We start from the raw sequence: 19,795 nt of genomic DNA, 5'->3' as shown, positions 1-19,795 counted from the left end.
TAAACATGTGTATAGCAAAACATGTGTTAATGCAATACCTTTTTTGTGTGAAATACTTGATTTTCAGGAAAAATATCAAGGGTGCCAACAATTTCGGCCATGACTGTATACAAAAAAGAAAACCCGAGACTAAACAGGCTGAGACCTAATAGGGACCAACTGCACTGAGCCTTCGTGGCTTGTAATCAACCCAATCAAAATCAGAGCAAATAGTTACAAAAATGCTATTAATTCAACAAGAAAATTCTCAAAATCCCCAAATTATGAAATTAGAAAAACGAATGCCCTTTACGGACCACGTTAAAAAGAGACAATATTGTCTTCTCACACCAACAGGTCCAGACTTCACCTAAGCCACCATATCAGGCAACAACTGGCACTGTGGCACTGATGGCACTGTGGTTACAATATGGCAGCTATACTTGCGTGATTTTGTTGTCAATCCCCTGGTAGGGGCATGTGTTACTAAAGCCGGGCAGTATTTGCCTGATCCAGTAGCCAGATAGGGCTAATTCATTAAACCAAGAGAAGAGAAAATGGGTACAACAGTGGAGTTGCTGACCAATCAGTATTCTTTAAAGTGTTCCTAGACCCACAACAGTAAGCTCAGTCTGTATATGCAGGAAAGCATGCTTGTTATACAGACTGTGGAACCTAAGGGGTTAATCCCCTGCATTGTGTAAAACAGCCATTTTATCCTGTCTTCTCTGATCCTCCACTTGTTCAAATGTCCAGGTCTTATCTCCTGATAAGACAGACTGAACCGGTAGCCACATGTACACGCACAGTTTAGTGTGTATTGCTAGAGAGGTTTTTTTTTTTTTCTTGGAAGAGTGCATGTGATCAGCACAGGGCCAATCAGCACTGTCCAGACAGAGGTCAGGGGTTCTGCATCCTCCTAGAGCAGAAAGAAAACACCTCCTACAAGCTTTAACCGGTGCTCGGCTGAAGTCACAAGACTGCTATATACTGCTGATGAGAAAAGGTATTTAGCAGTTTATATTTACTAAAATAATTGCATTTCCATGTTGCGTGTACTGTGAGAGACCGGATATAGTGAATGCAGGGTCCGGGGAGACCGGATATAGTGAATGCAGGGTCCGGGGAGACCAGATATAGTGAATGCAGGGTCCGGGGAGACCAGATATAGTGAATGCAGGGTCTGGGGAGAGTGGATATAGTGAATGCAGGGTCCGGGGAGAGTGGATATAGTGAATGCAGGGTCCGGGGAGAGTGGATATAGTGAATGCGGGGTCCGGGGAGACCGGATATAGTGAATGCAGGGTCCTGGGAGACTGGATATAGTGAATGCAGGGTCTGGGGAGACCAGATATAGTGAATGTAGGGTCCGGGGAGAGCAGATATAGTGAATGCAGGGTCTGGGGAGACCGGATATCGTGAATGCAGGGTGCAAGGAGAGCAGATATAGTGAATGCAGGGTCCGGAGAGACCGGATATAGTGAATGCAGGGTCCGGGGAGACCGGATATAGTGAACGCAGGGTCCGGGGAGAGCGGATATAGAGAATGCAGGGTCCTGGGAGAGCGGATATAGTGAATGCGGGGTCCAGGGAGAACAGATATAGTGAATGCAGGGTCCGGGGAGACCAGATACAGTGAATGCAGGGTCCGGGGAGACCAGATACAGTGAATGCAGGGTCCAGGGATACCAGATATACTGAATGCAGGGTCCGGGGAGACCGGATATACTGAATGCAGGGTCCGGGGAGACCGGATATAGTGAATGCAGGGTCCGGGGAGAGCAGATATAGTGAATGCAGGGTCCAGGGAGAGCGGATATAGTGAATGCAGGGTCCGGGGAGACCGGATATAGTGAATGCAGGGTCCTGGGAGACTGGATATAGTGAATGCAGGGTCTGGGGAGAGCAGATATAGTGAATGTAGGGTCCAGGTATACCAGATATAGTGAATGCAGGGTCCAGGGAGAGCAGATATAGTGAATTCAAGTTCCGGGAAGATCAGTTATAATGAATGCGAGGTCCGGGGAGACCAGATATAGTGAATGCAGGGTCCGGGGAGAGTGGATATAGAGAATGCAGGGTCTGGGGAGACCGGATATAACAAATGCAGGGTCCGGGGAGACCAGATATAGTGAATGCAGGGTCCGGGGAGAGCGGATCTAGTGAATGCAGGGTCCAGGGAGAGCGGATACAGTGAATGCAGGGTCCGGGGAGACCGGATATAGTGAATGCAGGGTCCTGGGACACCAGATATAGTGAATGCGAGGTCCGGGGAGACCAGATATAGTGAATGCAGGGTTCGGGGAGAGCGGATATAGAGAATGCAGGGTCTGGGGAGACCGGATATAACAAATGCAGGGTCCGGGGAGACCAGATATAGTGAATGCAGGGTCCAGGGAGAGCAGATATAACAAATGCAGGGTCCGGGGAGAGCGAATATAGTGAATGCAGGGTCCGGGGAGACCGGATATAGTGAATGCAAGGTCCGGGGAGACCAGACATAGTGAATGCAGGGTCCGGGGAGACCAGATATAGTGAATGCAGGGTCCGGGGAGACCAGATATAGTGAATGCAGGGTCCGGGGAGACCAGATATAGTGAATGCGAGGTCCGGGGAGACCAGATATAGTGAATGCAGGGTCTGGGGAGAGCGGATATAGAGAATGCAGGGTCTGGGGAGACCGGATATAAAAAATGCAGGGTCCGGGGAGACCAGATATAGTGAATGCAGGGTCCAGGGAGAGCAGATATAACAAATGCAGGGTCCGGGGAGAGCGAATATAGTGAATGCAGGGTCTGGGGAGACCGGATATAGTGAATGCAAGGTCCAGGGAGACCAGACATAGTGAATGCAGGGTCCGGGGAGACCAGATATAGTGAATTCAGGGTCCGGGGAGACCAGACATAGTGAATGCAGGGTCCTGGGAGACCAGATATAGTGAATGCAGGGTCCTGGGAGACTAGATATAGTGAATGCAGGGTCCAGGGAGAGCGGATATAGTGAATGCGGGGTCCCGGGTTTAGTAACACTTTAATGCTTCAATAAATTGTGATGAAACCTGATTGGTCACTTCGTTTTTTTTGTCCTTCCTTTTTTAATTTGGTTTTTAACAATAAGCCCCAATAAGTCCTCATGCATTCTTCTGGCATTTTTTCAAATAAAGTGCAGTGCTTAAAACATATCAAACAAAAATTATATCAAAATGTGAAAAATAATTATTTGAAAAATAATGATAATAATTAATCTCAAAATGTTCATAAGTGAAATATCCTATGGTGAGATCAAAGCAGAACAGTCCTCAAATGCCGTGATGAGATCAGAAGACTTCCAAGGATAACCAATGTGACACCAACCAGTCGCATGCAAGGCTTGCCGAAAGATATGTGACCCCCCTGCTAAGAGTGATCAATCTGCCCCTTTATAAGATGTTATTGGTGACATCAAGGGAAATAGACGGTTAGAATCATCCTCTTTACGCCCAAGGAAAAGACTAGTAATCCTCCCAAGCCAATCTCCCTATATGTGATGGCTCCAACCACTCCAAAACTAGTTATATGAAACGCGTAGGGAAGAGCCATACACACACGCTACCACGCATGTGCGACCGACCGGTGGCCATCTTGGATGCTGGAAAGACCTGTTTTAGTGCTTGTGCACGCTGATTGGTGTCTTTTATCATATGAGTGCATTTTCTATTTCAATAAATCTTTGGATATTTGAGGGTTTTATACTACGTGGAGAAATCATTTATTACATGTTTAACCTCTTGCCGTCCGCCTGCTGTTTATAAACGGCAGGGCGGTGGCAGTCCAGGAGCGGGTTGCTGTTTATAAACGGCACTCACCTTTTCTAGCTGTGCGCGCTCCCTGGGAGCTCGCAGCACCGCGATCCAGTGCCCGCTGTGTCCTCCGGACACAGTGAAACACCGATCGTTGGACGGGACCTCTGTACGAGGTCCCGATCATGTGATCACTGATTGGCCAATCAGTGATCACATGCAAAGTAGTAAGCAGGATGTCACTTGTGACATCATTGCTTACTACGTGTGAAATCTGTGAATGATCACAGAGGTCACATGGTACAAGGCTATTCACAACAGCCTTGTACCATGTGACAAGCTGTGGCCAATCACAGCTCACTCAGTACTTCTCAATGACTGCAAGAATTCAGACAGAGAGAAAGAGAAATGATTGCTTTTACATCCTATATGGGTGTAAAAGCAATCAGTGTAAAAAAAAAAAAATCTTCATCACCCCCGACAAGTAGTACAGTGTCACCATGGTGATACTGTACTGGTAGGGTGACAGTATGTAAAAAAAATAAAAAATAAAAAATAATAATATAAAAAAATAAAATAAAAATGTAAAAAAAAATGTTTAAAAATTATAATTTTTGGTTATAAACTAATTTATTTATTTTTTTACTAAAAAAATAACGGAATAAATTTTGGCCAAGATTTATGATGAAATATTTATTTATTTGCAAAAAATTTTTTTAAAAACTTTTTTTCAAAATTTTTGGACATTTTCATTTACATAGCAAAAAAAATAAAAATCCCAGCGGTGAATAAATACCACCAAAATAAAGCTTTATCTGTCTCAAAAAAATGGTAAAAAATTCATATGGGTACAGTATTGCATGACCGCGCAATTGTCATTCAAAGTGTGATAGTGCTGAAAGCTGAAAATTGCCCTGGACAGGAAGGGGGTAAAAGTGTCCGGACAGGAAGTGGTTAACACCACGACCTCTGGTTTTCAAAGACTCAAATCAGCGTGTACAAGCACTAAAACAGGTCTTTCCTGCATCTAAGATGGCCACCGGCCTGTTGCGCATGCGTGGTAGCATGTGTGTGTGGCTCTTCCCTACACGTTTCATATAACTCATTTTGGAGTGGTTGGAGCCATCATATATAGGGAGATCGGCTTGGAAGGATTACCAGTCTTTTCCTTGGGTGTCTAGAAGATGATTCTAACCGTCTATTTCCCTTTATGTCACCAATAACATTTTATAAAAGGGCAGATTGACCACTCTTAGCAGGGGGGTCACATATCTTTTGGTAAGCCTTGCATGCGAGTGGTTGGTGCCACATTGGTTATCCTTGGAAGTCTTCTGATCTCATCACGGCATTTGAGGACTGTTCTGCTTTGATCTCACCATAGGATATTTCACTTATGAACATTTTGAGATTAATTATTTTTCAAATACTTATTTTTCACATTTTAATATGATTTTTGTTTGATATGTTTTAAGCACTGTACTTTTTTTGAACAATGCAAAACCGCTAAAAAAGCAGGAAAAATGGCGTTTTTAAGGGTTTTACACTGTGTGGAGAAATCTTTTATTACATGTATTACACCACGAGCTCTGGTTTCATACAACTTGTTTTGGAGTGGTTGGAGCCATCATATATAGGGCGATCGGCTTGGGAGGATTACCAGTCTTTTCCTTGGGTGTCCAGAAGATGATTCTAACCGTCTTTTTCCCTTGATGTCACCAATAACATCTTATAAAAGCGCAGATTGACCACTCTTAGCAGGCGGTCACGTATCTTTCGGCAAGCCTTGCATGCGAGTGGTTGGCTTCACATTGGTTATCCTTGGAAGTCTTCTGATCTCATCACGGCATTTGAGGACTGTTCTGCTTTGATCTCGCCATATGATATTTGACTTATGAACATTTTAAGATTAATTATTATCATTATTTTTCAAATAATTATTTTTCACATTTTGATATGATTTTTGTTTGATTTGTTTTAAGCGCTGCACTTTATTCGAACAATGCAAAACCGCTAAAAATGTGGGAAAAATTTAGTTTTTAACGTGACTTTAGACAGCTAACACTAAAAGCACTAAAACGCCCCTTGTGCATGAGGCCTAAAACGTCAACTGCTACACACCAGACATCGCATTTTGTTTATAATCTGTTGTATCGAGAAGACGCGCCTTACATTGACAACCAAGGATGGATTCCCCCAGTAGAATGCCCTAATTTGATAGAAACAGCTGTTTGATCCCAATTAAATAAAATCCGGTGTGAAATAAAAAATAAAATTAGAATTAATTCTGCTGGGGGATACCACTGTCATTGCCTCCCACCCTAAACAGATTGCTCCAATTAATAGTACAACTATATTAATAAAGAAAAGCTGCAGATGATGGATCTGGAATATGCTGTCAAAATACAGAATCCAGGAAACTCCGATGCTGGCTTCTGTGTATGATAGTAGTGTACACAGGGGTGGACTGACAACTCATGGGGCCCCTGGGCAATAGGGGATCACGGGGCCCCTGTGTCCTTGGCCAAACTCAAAAAAGCCTATGAAAAAGGTACCAGGGGCATCTCATGGGGCCCCCTACCGACCCCTGGCCCTCAGGCAGTGCCCGAGTTTCCAAATGGTCAGTCCACCCCTGAGTGTACATCAGAATTTTTCTATCATAGATGTTAAAGGATATGTTGGTGTATTTTGCTGCATCTTTCTAGTTTTGTTACATTATCGTAGTGATAACTGTAGTGATTTTGCACACACATATTTATTAAGACTTCTTTTCACCTTCTTCTTTTTTCTTTAGTTGTGAAATGCCTGTGGTATAGAAAGCTAAATAGCTCAAGCTGACTTTTAAGCTGGCCATACATGGATTGGAATTTGACCGCTTCAACAGGAACTAGACGAATTTCAATCTGTGTGCAGCCCTCTCTGTTCAACAGAAGCTGTTTATTACACCAGCTTCCGTTGAACAGTCGTACTAGAAAACCATCATTCCATCAGCTCATGTGGCCAGTGGAGAGAGTCCCGCTGTTAGAATACAAAGACATAGTGGGTAGGATTTCCTCATCCACCATGGGAATGGAGAAATCAGTTAATGAAGCTAATGAGGTAGAGCAGTGGTTTCCAAACTGTGGCTCACAGGCCAGATGAAACCCTTTTCCTGCCTTTATCTGGCCCTTGGGGCACTATTCCTCCCACTGACACCAACATTGGGGCACTATTCTTACAGTTTGCACCAACAATGGGGCACTTTTCCTCCTACAATGGGGCACTTTTCCTCCCACAATGGGGCACTTTTCCTCCCACAATGGGGCACTTTTCCTCCCACTAACACCAACAATGGGATACTTTTCCTCCCACTAACACCAACAATGGGATACTATTCCTCCCACTAACATCAACAATGGGATACTATTCCTCCCACTAACACTAACAATGGGATACTATTCCTCCCACTATCACCAACAATGGGATACTATTCCTCCCACTAACACCAACAATGGGATACTATTCCTTACAATAACACCATCAATGGGATACTTTTCCTCCCAATAACACCAACAATGGGATACTACTCCTTACAATAACACCATCAATGGGATACTTTTCCTCCCAATAACACCAAGAATGGGATACTATTCCTCCCACTAACACCAACAATGGGGCACTATTCCTCCCCACTAACACCAACAATGGGATACTGTTCCTCCCACTAACACCAACAATTGGATACTATTCCCCCCACTAACACCATTAATGGGATACTATTCCTCCCACTAACACCAACAATGGGGCACTATTCCTCCCACTATCACCAACAATGGGGCACTATTCCTCCCAATAACACCAACAATGGGCACTGTTCCTCCCATTACCACAAATGATGGGCACTATTCCTCTAACTAACACCAACAATAGGGCACTACTCCTCCCTCTAACAACAATGATGGGCACTATTTCTCCCACTGACACCAACTATGGGGCACTAGTCCTTGTACTCTTCCTCCCATTAACACAAACAATGGGTCACTATTCCTCCCATTAACACCAACAGCTGGGCACCATTTCTCCCATTAACACCAACAATGGGACACTTTTCCTCCCATTAACACCAACAATGGGGCACTATTCTTACAGTTTGCACCAACAATGGGGCACTTTTCATCCCACTAACACCAACAATGGGATACTATTCATCCCACTAACACCAACAATGGGATACTATTCCTCCCAATAACACCAACAATGGGATACTATTCCTCCCACTAACACCAATAATGGGATACTGTTCCTCCCACTAACACCAACAATGGGGCAGCTGGGAACCATTCCTCCCATTAACACCAACAATACTACATTGTTACTACAGGCTACATAATTTTGTTTACTCCCACTGACCACTAGGCCTGAGACCTTGTCTATTCCCACTGGCCACAGTCTGCCCCGACCCTTAGTCTGATAGATAGTAGATTGCCCCTTTGTGTCGAAGGTTTGGAGACACCTGAGCTAGAGAATATCCCTGTCCGTAGTTTTAGCCAGATAAAGAGTTTCGGAACTCTGGGAGCTTCCTTCCATATGACATTGCATCCTCCAATCAGCTGCACTGTAGTAATCTTTTTAACAATAAATAACATGGGTTTATTTTTACTTTAGGTGTCCTACACAAGTAAGAGCTCTTTTGTTAGCGTTTAAATTTACCTAAAAGTTAAATTAATCTTTAAGTTTACTTTTTGCTTTCTACAAAAGTACACATTCTTTTGTTAGAGTTTATTTCTTCTTTAAAGTAACTAATTTATCTTCTAAAGGGAGTGGGGCCTCATTTGTAAAAATTGCATTGTGGAAAATTGGAATCTCTTTTTAGCTAAGCAGGAACAGACACATCATCCAGCTGTTACCTGGAAACAGAACTCCGAATTTTATTAGAAAAAGACTCTACCTAATTGAGCGGCTGAAGATCTGGGTTGCAAATTTTGACCTTAGAATGATAAAGCTTTCAATTTATTTGATTTTAATAATGTTGGAGCCTCCAAAAAAGTTTGCCTAGATTGAAAGATTCATATAACTTTAAGTTGAAGTTCTTTTAGATGATGAGCTCAGGTTTTAAATTAAATAATAGATATTTCACCAAGTGCCTATGATAGTCATGCTGATTTTCACATTCAGACTCAAGTCCAGCCAAAACTTATTGGATATAGAGGGAAGGGGTTAGAACAGGGGTAGACAAACTCGGTACTTCGGTGTGCTAAAACTTCAAATCCCTCTGCCTTTGAGAATCATGGTTAAGGTTTTCTCTGTCTCATGGGATTCGTAGTATCACCATACCTGGAGTACTTGCTGCACCTAGGTTAGAAGAACCTCTGTCAGGGCTATATTGTTCAAGCCACAGAAATACAGATCCAAGATCAAAACCAGATGAAAGAGTCCAAGATCATTTTAATTGTTGGTAAAAAAAAGTCAATGTATTTCGAGAGAAACACCGCTCACCCTTCGTCAGGGCTTAACACAAGATAAAACCTGGATGGACCAGTAATGATCTCACTACATGGAGTAACAACATGATAGCAGTTCCTGAGCAGCAATGGAGGGTGTTTTTATATGATTTTTTTTTCTACCAACAATTTTTTTATATGATTTTTTTTTCTACCAACAATTAAAATGATCCTGGACTTTTTCATCTGGTTTTGGTCTGGTGCTTCTTTCTGTATTTCTATGATTTGAGCTACTGTTGGGCACCCATTGAGAGAAGCCTTCCTGTGTGGAAGCCGCCTCACCAGATTTATCGAGCTTGTTTAACCCCTTCATGCCTAAGGGTAAAACAAATCTTAATGCCTAAGTAAAATTTTGCAACTTTGACATGTGTCAGTAAAACCGTACATATCATCACAACTCCTGATATCTCCTGATTTTTTTTTTATTATCAAAGGAAAACTGGCCCAAAGTAGTAGAAATAAAATCTATTTTTTTTAATTTAGCTGTGTGTTTCTTTTTACTACCATAACCTACCACCAAAAGACAACCCAAAAAAAATTCTCCTGATCCTGACGATCTCAGTGATACCTCATATGTGTATGTTATTTGTTGTTTGCACCCATATAATAATAGCACCCCAAACGTGGGTAGCAGCCCCGTGTTTTGTCACTCGTTTTGGCAGTGTCAAAAAAGTCACATGTGATATTTTGGCGCTTCTGTCGCACATATGACAACAGATCCAAGTGAATGGGCTCCCTTCTGCTGTCGCGCTACAAATGTGCCAAAAAACACGATAAAAAAATTGTGTCACACTTGCATGAATGTGTCCCTAAACAAATTTGTAATGCATATTGTATATGGTTTCATTTTTTTGATTATCTGATGATCATTAAAGTGGAACTGAGCTAAAAAATTTAAGATTGCTACATTTTTGGAAGAAATTAGTAATGTTAATGATATAGAAGCAGGATCCTGGAAAATGTACCCTTTATTTGGAATTGTCCCTAAAAAATAGTAGATCATTTCCAGGTATATGTGTCCATCAACAGCATGCCATTAAAAAAGCATTGCGTGCTGAGGTTGCGGCACATACTGTAGATTAGAGCATATTTCTTATCACACATAGTTTTACTCATAATCATTATCACTGCATTAATCATTATCACTGCATTATCACTGCAACACTTGAGGAAACACAGGTAACCACTTGCCCTCCTGAGGATTTACCCCCTTTCCTGACCAGGCCATTTTTTGCACATTAGCGCTGCGTTATTTTAACTGATAATTGCGTGGTCATGCAATGCTGCACCCAAATGAAATGTATGTCCTTTTTCCCACTAATTGAGCTTTCTTTCAGTGGTATTTGATCGCCTGTGCGGTTTTTTTTTGTGCTATAAAAAAAAAACACCAACAATGTTGAGAAAAAAAAAATTGCTATTAAAAAAAGTAAAAAAATTTAAATCATCAAATTTCGTCATAGATTTAGGCCAAAATATATTCTGCTCCATGTCTTTACTAAAAACTATTTTTACTAGTAATAGTGGCGAGCAGCAACTTACAGCGGAAATGCGGTGGGCATTCTGACACTGGGGGGGAACTGACTTGGTGTCACTAACATCCCCAGTGATACCAATACACTGTAATAAAAAGCACTGACACTGTACTAATGGCACTGGGCAGGAAGGGGTTAACATGTGGGGTGATCAAAGGGTTAACTGTGTGCAGGGAGTGTTTTACTGTGGGGCTGTGTGTTTCTGCTTTACTGTAAGCAGACTGCTTTGCATGGCTGTGCTATTCACAGCCATGCAAAAAAGTGTGCAGGAGCTGACAGGGGAGAGAACTGTTTTGTTTACAAACAAAACCCCTGTCGGAGTTGCTCGGCAATCACCGGGCGCCGGCGAGTAATTTCCGGCGGGACCCGGTGATTGACAGTCGCGGCTGCGGGCATTTCCCTAACTGGAAATGCAAAATTACGTATATATATATATATACAGTCATGGCCGAAATTGTTGGCACCCTTGATATTTCTCCAGGAAATCATGTATTTCTCACGAAACGTATTGCATTAACACATGTTTTGCTATACACATGTTTATTCCCTTTGTGTGTATTGGGACAAAACAAAAAAAGGGAGGAAAGAAAGCAAATTCGACATAATGTCACACAAACCTCCAAAAATGGGCTGGACAAAAGTATTGGCACCCTTTCACAACTGCGGATAAATAAGAATGTTACAAGCATGTGATGCTCCTGTAAACTCACCTGGGGCAAGTAACAGGTGTGGGCAATATAGAAATCACACCTGAAAGCAGATAAAAAGGAGAGACGTTCACTTAACCTTTGCATTGTGTGTCTGTCTGTGCCACACTAAGCATGGACAACAGAAAGAGGAGACGAGAACTGTCTGAGGACCTGAGAACCAAAATTGTGGCAAAATATCAACAATCTCAAGGTTACAAGTCCATCTCCAGAGAACTAGATTTGCCTTTGTCCACAGTGCGCAACATTATCAAGAAGTTTGCAACCCATGGCACTGTAGCTAATCTCCCTGGTCGTGGACGGATGAGGAAAATTGATGAAAGATTGCAACGCAGAATAGTCCGGATGGTGGATAAGCAGCCCCAAACATGTTCCAAAGACATTCAAGCTGTCCTGCAGGCTCAGGGAGCATCAGTGTCAGCGCGAACTATCCGTCGACATTTAAATGAAATGAAACGCTATGGCAGGAGACCCAGGAGGACCCCACTGCTGACACAGAGACATAAAAAAGCAAGACTACAGTTTGCCAAAATGTACTTGAGTAAGCCAAAAGCCTTCTGGGAAAACGTCTTGTGGACAGATGAGACCAAGATAGAGCTTTTCGGTAAAGCACATCATTCTACTGTTTACCGAAAACGGAATGAGGCCTACAAAGAACAAAACACAGTACCTACGGTAAAATATGGTGGAGGTTCAATGATGTTTTGGGGTTGTTTTGCTGCCTCTGGCACTGGGTGCCTTGACTGTGTGCAAGGCATCATGAAATCTGAGGATTACCAAAGGATTTTGGGTCGCACTGTAGGGCCCAGTGTCAGAAAGCTGGGTTTGCGTCCAAGATCCTGGGTCTTCCAGCAGGACAATGACCCCAAACATACGTCAAAAAGCACTCAGAAATGGATGGCAAAGAAGCACTGGAGAGTTCTGAAGTGGCCAGCAATGAGCCCAGATCTAAATCCCATTGAACACCTGTGGAGAGATCTTAAAATTGCTGTTGGGAAAAGGTGTCCTTCCAATAAGAGAGACCTGGAGCTGTTTGCAAAGGAAGAGTGGTCCAAAATTCCGGGTGAGAGGTGTCAGAAGCTTATTGATGGTTATAGGAAGCGACTGATTTCAGTTATGTTTTCCAAAGGGTGTGCAACCAAATATTAAGTTAAGGGTGCCAATACTTTTGTCCAGCCCATTTTTGGGGTTTTGTGTGACATTATGTCATATTTGCTTTTCTGCCTCTGTTTTATATTTGTTCCAATACATACAAAGGGAATAAACATGTGTATAGCAAAACATGTGTTAATGCAATACCTTTTTTGTGTGAAATACTTGATTTTCAGGAAAAATATCAAGGGTGCCAACAATTTCGGCCATGACTGTATATATATATATTATTTTTGCGCACCCGTGCCGCCCTGTAGCAGTACGTCTGCTGTAGGGCAGATATAGTAAATATGTGTATGTTACCAGTCATCAGGCATCAGTGGCAGTAAACAATGCCTCATAATTGGTATCAGTGACAGGAATAATGTCCAATCATTGGTTTTAGTGGAAGGAATATTGTCCCATCATTGGTTTTAGTGGAAGGAATAGTTCCTATCATGTATTTTAGTGGAAGGGAAAGTTCCTATCATTGGTTTTAGTGGAAGGAATAGTTCCTATCATGTATTTTAGTGGAAGGAAAAGTTCCTATCATTGGTTTTAGTGGAAGGAATAGTCCCTATCATGTATTTTAATGGAAGGAATAGTACCTATCATGTATTTTAGTGGAAGGAATAGTTCCTATCATGTATTTTAGTGGAAGGGAAAGTTCCTATCATTGGTTTTAGTGGAAGGAATAGTTCCTATCACATATTTTAGTGGAAGGAATAGTTCCTATCATGTATTTTAGTGGAAGGAAAAGTTCCTATCTCTGGTTTTAGTGGAAGGAATGGTTCCTATCATTGGTTTTAGTGGAAGGAATAGTTCCTATTGTTGACTTTAGTAGAAGGAATAGTGCACCATCATTGGGTTTAGAGGAAGGAATAATTCCTATCACTGGTTTTAGTGGAAGGAATAATGCCCCATCAATGGTTTTAGCAAAAGGAGTAGTGGCCCCATTGTTAGTTTTAGCCAAAGGAATAGTACCCCATTGTTGGTATCAGTGGGAGCAATAGTCGGGAGGAATTGTGCCCCAAGGGCCAGATAAAGGCAAGCAAAGGACCACATCCAACCCCCAGTCCACAGAAAGGCCCTAGACCTTCCATTATGAAAAAAGTTGGCCGACTAAACCATGTATCATTTTTTTTCTGGTAAATACCTAGTTTGGATGTGCGCTAGAAATGTGTGAAAAATTGTATAGAGAAAAACTCAAAAAATTTATTGAAGGCAAAAATGCAACAAAGATAAAAACACGTTAAATGTGCATTCAAACATTCCTGATGATATGCATAGTTTCCGACCAGGGGCGGACTGACCATTTGGAAACTCGGACTTTGCCCGAGGGCCCGGAGTATTGCCCTGCAATATTCAACTTTAATCAGAGACTTTCACTGCAGTACTCTTGTGCCTGGTATATGTCCTCAGTCTACTGGCCTGCATCATTCAACTCACTTCCTCTGAGCCCAGGTTGCCCAAGACCAGGGGCGGACTGACCATTTGGGAACTCGAGCACTGCCCGAGGGCCAGGGGTCAGTAGGGGGCCCCATGAGATGCCCCTGGTACCTTTTTCATAGGCTTTTTTGAGTTTGGGCAAGGACACAGGGGCCCCATGATCCCCTATTGCCCGGGGGCCCCATGAGTTGTCAGTCCGCCCCTGTTTCTGACACATAGGTGTGACTGCACCATGACACAGCATTCGGAGGAAATTTTAGATAACAAAATATCTGAGGTATTTAAAGTGCATCTAAAGCCAAAACTTTTTATTTATTTTTGGATAGAGTGTGGAGGGGTAAGAACCTCTGTCAATTTTGTATTGCTGTCCGTGTCCCTGCTGTGTCTGTCTTTGTCCTGGTGACCACTGTCACTGAGAAAAAAAAAAAGGTGATAGGAAATCCAAACCGTTAAAGCTGTTACTATAAAAGGAGGGGGCAGGAGACCTTCCATTAGGAACATATGTTCCATTCACAGCTGTCTATAATAGATAAATTCCCCTTACGTTGGAGAGATATTCCTTCATTTTCTGTTGAGTGAATGAATGGAAATCTCCCAAATTGAATAAATATCCCAAATGAAAAAAAAAAAACTGACAGGGGTTTTATCAATTCTGAATTCCATCCAAAACTAAAAAAAATAAATGTTTGCTCTATAAATACAGTTTAAAAGCAATCTGGAGTTATTTTAAAAAGAAATCTATCCAATATAAACACACGGGAAACATCTGTGATCTTATGTGTCCAATGGTTTTCTCAAGAACCCTGCTAATTATGGAGTTGAAAAGAAAAATTTATTGTTTCCTGTAGGAACCAATTGGTTTCCACCTGCCTTTCCTGCAGACCAGGTCTGAACATGAAACAAAGATTCTGATTGGTTGGCACAAAGTCATTTTTTTATTCACTTGTAACACACAGCTCTATTGTGAAGGTGACTAACTACGGGGCCATTTTGTTACCCGGCTGGAAGACCATTTTAACTTTTCAAGCATCCAGTTGTCAAAAGGCAAATATATAAATAAGAAATATCTTTCCAACTTTCTTGTCCATTGAGGGACACAAGAAGTTGTTCACATTCATTTTCACTTTCATCATCTTGTAGGCAGCAGTAAAATCCGAAGGTGAATAACTTGATGTGTCCATCAATGGACTCCAAGAAAAGGATTTTATGAGCTGAAAACTCTGTTTCTTTCTCATTCATTGAGAGACATAGGACATAATTTACCTTAAAGCCCAACTCTGGGGCTGCGCCCGTACTGCATGGGTTAACTGATCGTTTTGTCTAGGGGTGAACAGAGCCTATGATCACCTGATCCTTCAATCTTCTGGAAAATGGCATACCCCCATGTCCAGCGGTGGACTGTTCCTGACATCTTCATTCCCAGAGCAGGTCTATGAGGGTGATGTTGTCAGGAACAATCCACCGCACAAGACCGCTGGACCACACGCGGGGGGGAGTTTGGCAGCAAACCAAGGGACCAGTGTTGCACTAGGAGGATTGTAGGATTTGATAAGTATATCTCGAGTCTCTGAACCCCAAGACAAAAATGAGCAGCTAACCCACTGCATGGGTAAAAAAATTGCCTTGAATTCAGCTTTAATGTTATACAACAGAAGGTTTGAAAAATATTTAAAAAATTACGGTAAATGACTTTCTGTGTCCCTTAATGAGCTCCAAAAAGGATTTTATGGTGAGTACAAATATCCTATTTTTTTGCATCTGCAAATATGCATTCACTGGATCAGCATAAAGCATATTTAGGAAATTGCTTTCCATATGTTGAAACTAAATGGATTTAAATTCTAATTTCCTCCTATTTACTTCACAGAGTGATTCAGTTCCTCAAGATGACTTCACGCCAGATGTTTACAATGCCTTCCTAAACAATCTATGTCCTCGACCTGAGATGGACAATATATTCTCAGAATTGTAAGAAATCTTTTCTATAGAATTTATATATTTATAGTCGTGTGTCTATTCAGTCTTGATTAAAAAAAAAGAACCCAGGAAGTCCCCAGCCAACCCACATGAAACCAACGCACACCGCAAGAACCTTAGCATGTTAGAGAGCCACTGCAACACCAGTGCATAATACAGCCGTATCAAAATGACCTGTCAAATATAAAGAAGCTTGATCCTTGTGTGTCAGAAGTACAAGTAGGTAGCGTTATCCAACCAGTTCCCAGGTTCTTGTGGTCTGTTCTGCCTTTGTGTGGGTTGGCCGGGGTCTTCCTAGGTTCTGAGATGAGGATGGTGTCAGAACCCAAATCTGAACCTTCAGCCTTTGCTGTGTCTGGCAGTATCTCTACTTGCTAAGCCACATTTGATGGTGAACAGCTCCCTGCCTGATTCCTTAGACAACCTGGCCTTGTTTCTCTTGAATCTTGAACCTTGAACCCTTTGCTCCTCCCATGAACTTCCTATTTAAGTCATGCTTTGCAATTTTCATTTGCCAGATGTTTGTGCTTTCTCCATCCAATATCTCGCTCTTGTCATTCCTTTTGCAGTCCATATCCTCACTACTGCTCTTTACCAACTTTTGATTTGTTCCTTGACTACGTTTCTGCTTGATCCTAACCTGGATCCACTTGTTTCCAACCTTTAGCTTGTTTGCTAACTATACTTTTGTTTGATCCCTGCCTACTATATCTGCTACTGGACCCTGGCTTGCTCACCTCTTAGCAGGGTGATCCCGAGGACTGCACCCTGGTACTAAGACAGAGCAAAATCCATCCATCAGGAGCTCTGGTGAATACCAGTTAGTGCCCAGCCCCTCACCTACGTCATCCACAAGGATGCTTGTATACCTGTCCAGGTAATTGGTGAGAGCCTAGTGGGAGCCTGGTGGGAGCTACTGGTCGATGAGCCTGACCCCTGACCATGACAGATGGCTGATATAATGTAATATTGCTTTGTATTTGATGTATTATTGGAGCGCCTAAAAAGGCCAACCTTTCATTAATAGCTAAATTGTCTAATGTACAGGGATAGTGGCATTCAAGCTAATATATAGGTCATCCCAGGGGCGGACTGATCATTTGGAAACTCGGGCACTGTCCGAGGGCCCGGGGTCAGTAGGGGGCCCCATGAGATGCCCCTGGTACCTTTTTCATAGGCTTTTTTTGAGTTTGGGCAAGGACACAGGGGCTCCACACCGCATTCCTGTGCTGATCACATGCGAATTGTGTGCGGTGCGATTGAAGCCATACATTTAGTTCCTGTCTAAATTGGCCCTAGTATGTGTATGTATGAATGTAAGTTAGGGACCTTAGACTTTATGCCCCTTAAGGGTTAGGGACCAGGGGCGGACTGACCATTTGGAAACTCGGGCGCTGCCCAAGGGCCTGGGGTCAGTAGGGAGCCCCATGAGATGCCCCTGGTACCTTTTTCATAGGCTTTTTTGAGTTTGGGCAAGGACACATGACCCCCTATTGCCCGGGGGCCCCATGAGTTGTCAGTCCGCCTTTGGGTTATCCTGTTGCATCAGATGGATCTGTTAAAATGAATACTACCCCAAAAGGAAGACACTTTATCATACCTAGAAGTGCGACTGGTAATGCATAATGTGCGAGTTCAGCGGCCATTAAAGACTCTTACATTGGGCGTTGAATGGTGGGAACTTAGCTTTAGAGGTTCCATGGCTCAGCTCAGAGTCAAGGCAGAAACTAATTGAAAGGATTAAGGTGTTCACCAGACACAAAGAGATCAGTCTGAGGATTAACAAAGGCTCTTCTAGACATTTGTTAATTTGAACAACGTTATGATGTGACTGGTTCATGCAAGGACATTGTAAATGTCAGATTGTGTTTCTTGGATTCATTTTCATTTGTCATCCACATTATTGATCTCTGAAGTAAGACAAAAAAACATGTTATCTTGCAGCAGCACAAAAAGTAGACCGCACCTCTCAGTTGACCAGATGACAGACTTCATTAACCTAAAACAGCGGGATCCAAGACTAAATGAAATTCTCTATCCGCCATTGAAACATGAGCAAGTTCAGCAGCTAATTGAGAAATATGAGCCAAACAGCAGCCTCTCATCAAAAGGTAAGATTATGTTCTTTTCTATAAGTAGCTAGTATTTTTTTGATAAATATACAGTATTAAAAAAAACTATCAGAAACCAAAAAGGGTACTTAAGAGGCAGCCATACCTATAAGATATGAAGTAGCCATAAACATAAGCAGAGATTACATCATTGATGCTTTTGTGACTTTTATATGGATTATATATCAAGTCAGTCGTATCTGACGGTCCGAGTCTATGGGCCAGCTCTCTGGGCAACATGTCTGATACACTTGAAAAGTCTTTTTCCATAGGATTGTCTTGGTGAATTTTTTACAAGGTATATCGCCAGGCCTTTCCTCAACCCTTCCCATTTGCTTGGCTTGGAACCAGCATGCAGAATGTATACACATGTATGGGACCAATTTATACCAGATTCAATTAACCTACCATTATGTCTTTGGAATGTGGAAGAAAAGGGAAGTTCCCATGGGAAACTCATATAAACAAAGGGAGCACATGCAGATATTGTCCTGGCCGAGATTCAAACCAGTGACCCCAGTGCTGCAAGGGATAGGTGCTTACCACTGAGCCACTGTGCTGCCCTGGATTACCCTATAAAGGCAATATAGCCGGGCATCACCAGTTGTGAAGGGATACGCAAGGTACAGCTCATTCAGTATAGATCTAGATCTTGGGAAGGGTTAAATCAGGTCCTACCTACCTTAAAATGAACCTATGACCAAACTACGTGCACTAAAGTATTTACATATCGTAATTGTACAGTACAGGACACAGGCATTGTATTCATAGACCCTGGGTTACAGGCTCATACTTTCAAGTGATTGGTCACTGGCAAAGCTTTCATAGACATACCCAGGGTGGGTGCTTCCACTAGGCAAACTGGGCGGCCGCCTACAGCACATTGCCAATTAGGGGTGCCTAGGCGCAGCTCAGGCTGTCATTCTCTCTGTGTGGGATGCCACCACATAATGAATGAACCTCCATCTGTGGGGAGGGGCAACAGAGGGGAAGAAGAAAGGACAGATGAAGATGCTGGGTGTCTGGGACCAGTGTAGCAGCTGAGCTGCAGCTCCTCCTAATGTTCCTCTCAGACTCTGTCCCTTACTGCCAGCCAGCTGGTGGATGCTGATCACTGTGGCGTTCCAGCCCTTCTCATCCCATTCATCAGTGGAGGCGGAGCTATGGGGAAAGTAATGTCTGATTCTGATGTCTCGTGTCTGTGTGGGTGTGACCTGGCAGACCAGCCATCCATCACATGTGCAATGTGTCAGTGAGTGATAATATCATCACGATCCCACAGTCTGCTCTTCTAGTGCATGCTGGGCCTGCTGATCTGTGTGTGTGTGTGTGGGGGGGGGGGGGGGGGCTGGGCTTCCTCCTGTCACAGCATTTTATCTCCCTCAATCATCTGGGGAATTCCAGCCTGGGATCTGTTAGTGTGGATCCATCATCCTCCACCCACTGCAAATGTCACCCTGCCACTGCCAGTCACAGATACAGTACTGAGTTTGTCTTTATTATTGGTGCTGTTGGCATCTTATAGCACTTGTTTTAGCAAATCAAAATAAATTTAGCAGTTTCATTGATTTTATATTTTCTACTGCTTTAAACATTTTTTTTTTTTGGGGGGGGGGCGCAAGTAGATGGTCTTGCCTAGGGTGCAAAATAGTCT

At 42.7% G+C, this 19,795-nt stretch overlaps 1 protein-coding gene across 2 annotated transcripts in view; it reads left to right on the top strand.

The window, feature by feature from the left end:
* PLCB1 (phospholipase C beta 1) overlaps positions 1 to 19,795 on the top strand; it is an 815,168-nt gene that overhangs the window by 666,726 nt on the left and 128,647 nt on the right. The window contains exons 8-9 of one of the 2 annotated variants that reach the window (XM_089680621.1): positions 15,921 to 16,021; positions 17,978 to 18,141. In XM_089680621.1, coding sequence (XP_089536747.1) covers positions 15,921 to 16,021; positions 17,978 to 18,141 — 265 coding nt within the window. Of the gene's footprint in view, positions 1 to 15,920; positions 16,022 to 17,974; positions 18,142 to 19,795 lie in introns of both variants that reach the window. The other variant, XM_089680620.1, reaches the window with a different exon arrangement.

Source organism: Staurois parvus, unplaced genomic scaffold (assembly GCF_062004578.1).
Source record: "Staurois parvus isolate SC_StPar_1 unplaced genomic scaffold, SC_StPar_1.0 ptg000248l, whole genome shotgun sequence".
Taxonomy (NCBI): domain Eukaryota; kingdom Metazoa; phylum Chordata; class Amphibia; order Anura; family Ranidae; genus Staurois; species Staurois parvus.
This window is presented reverse-complemented; position numbering and strand designations above follow the sequence as displayed.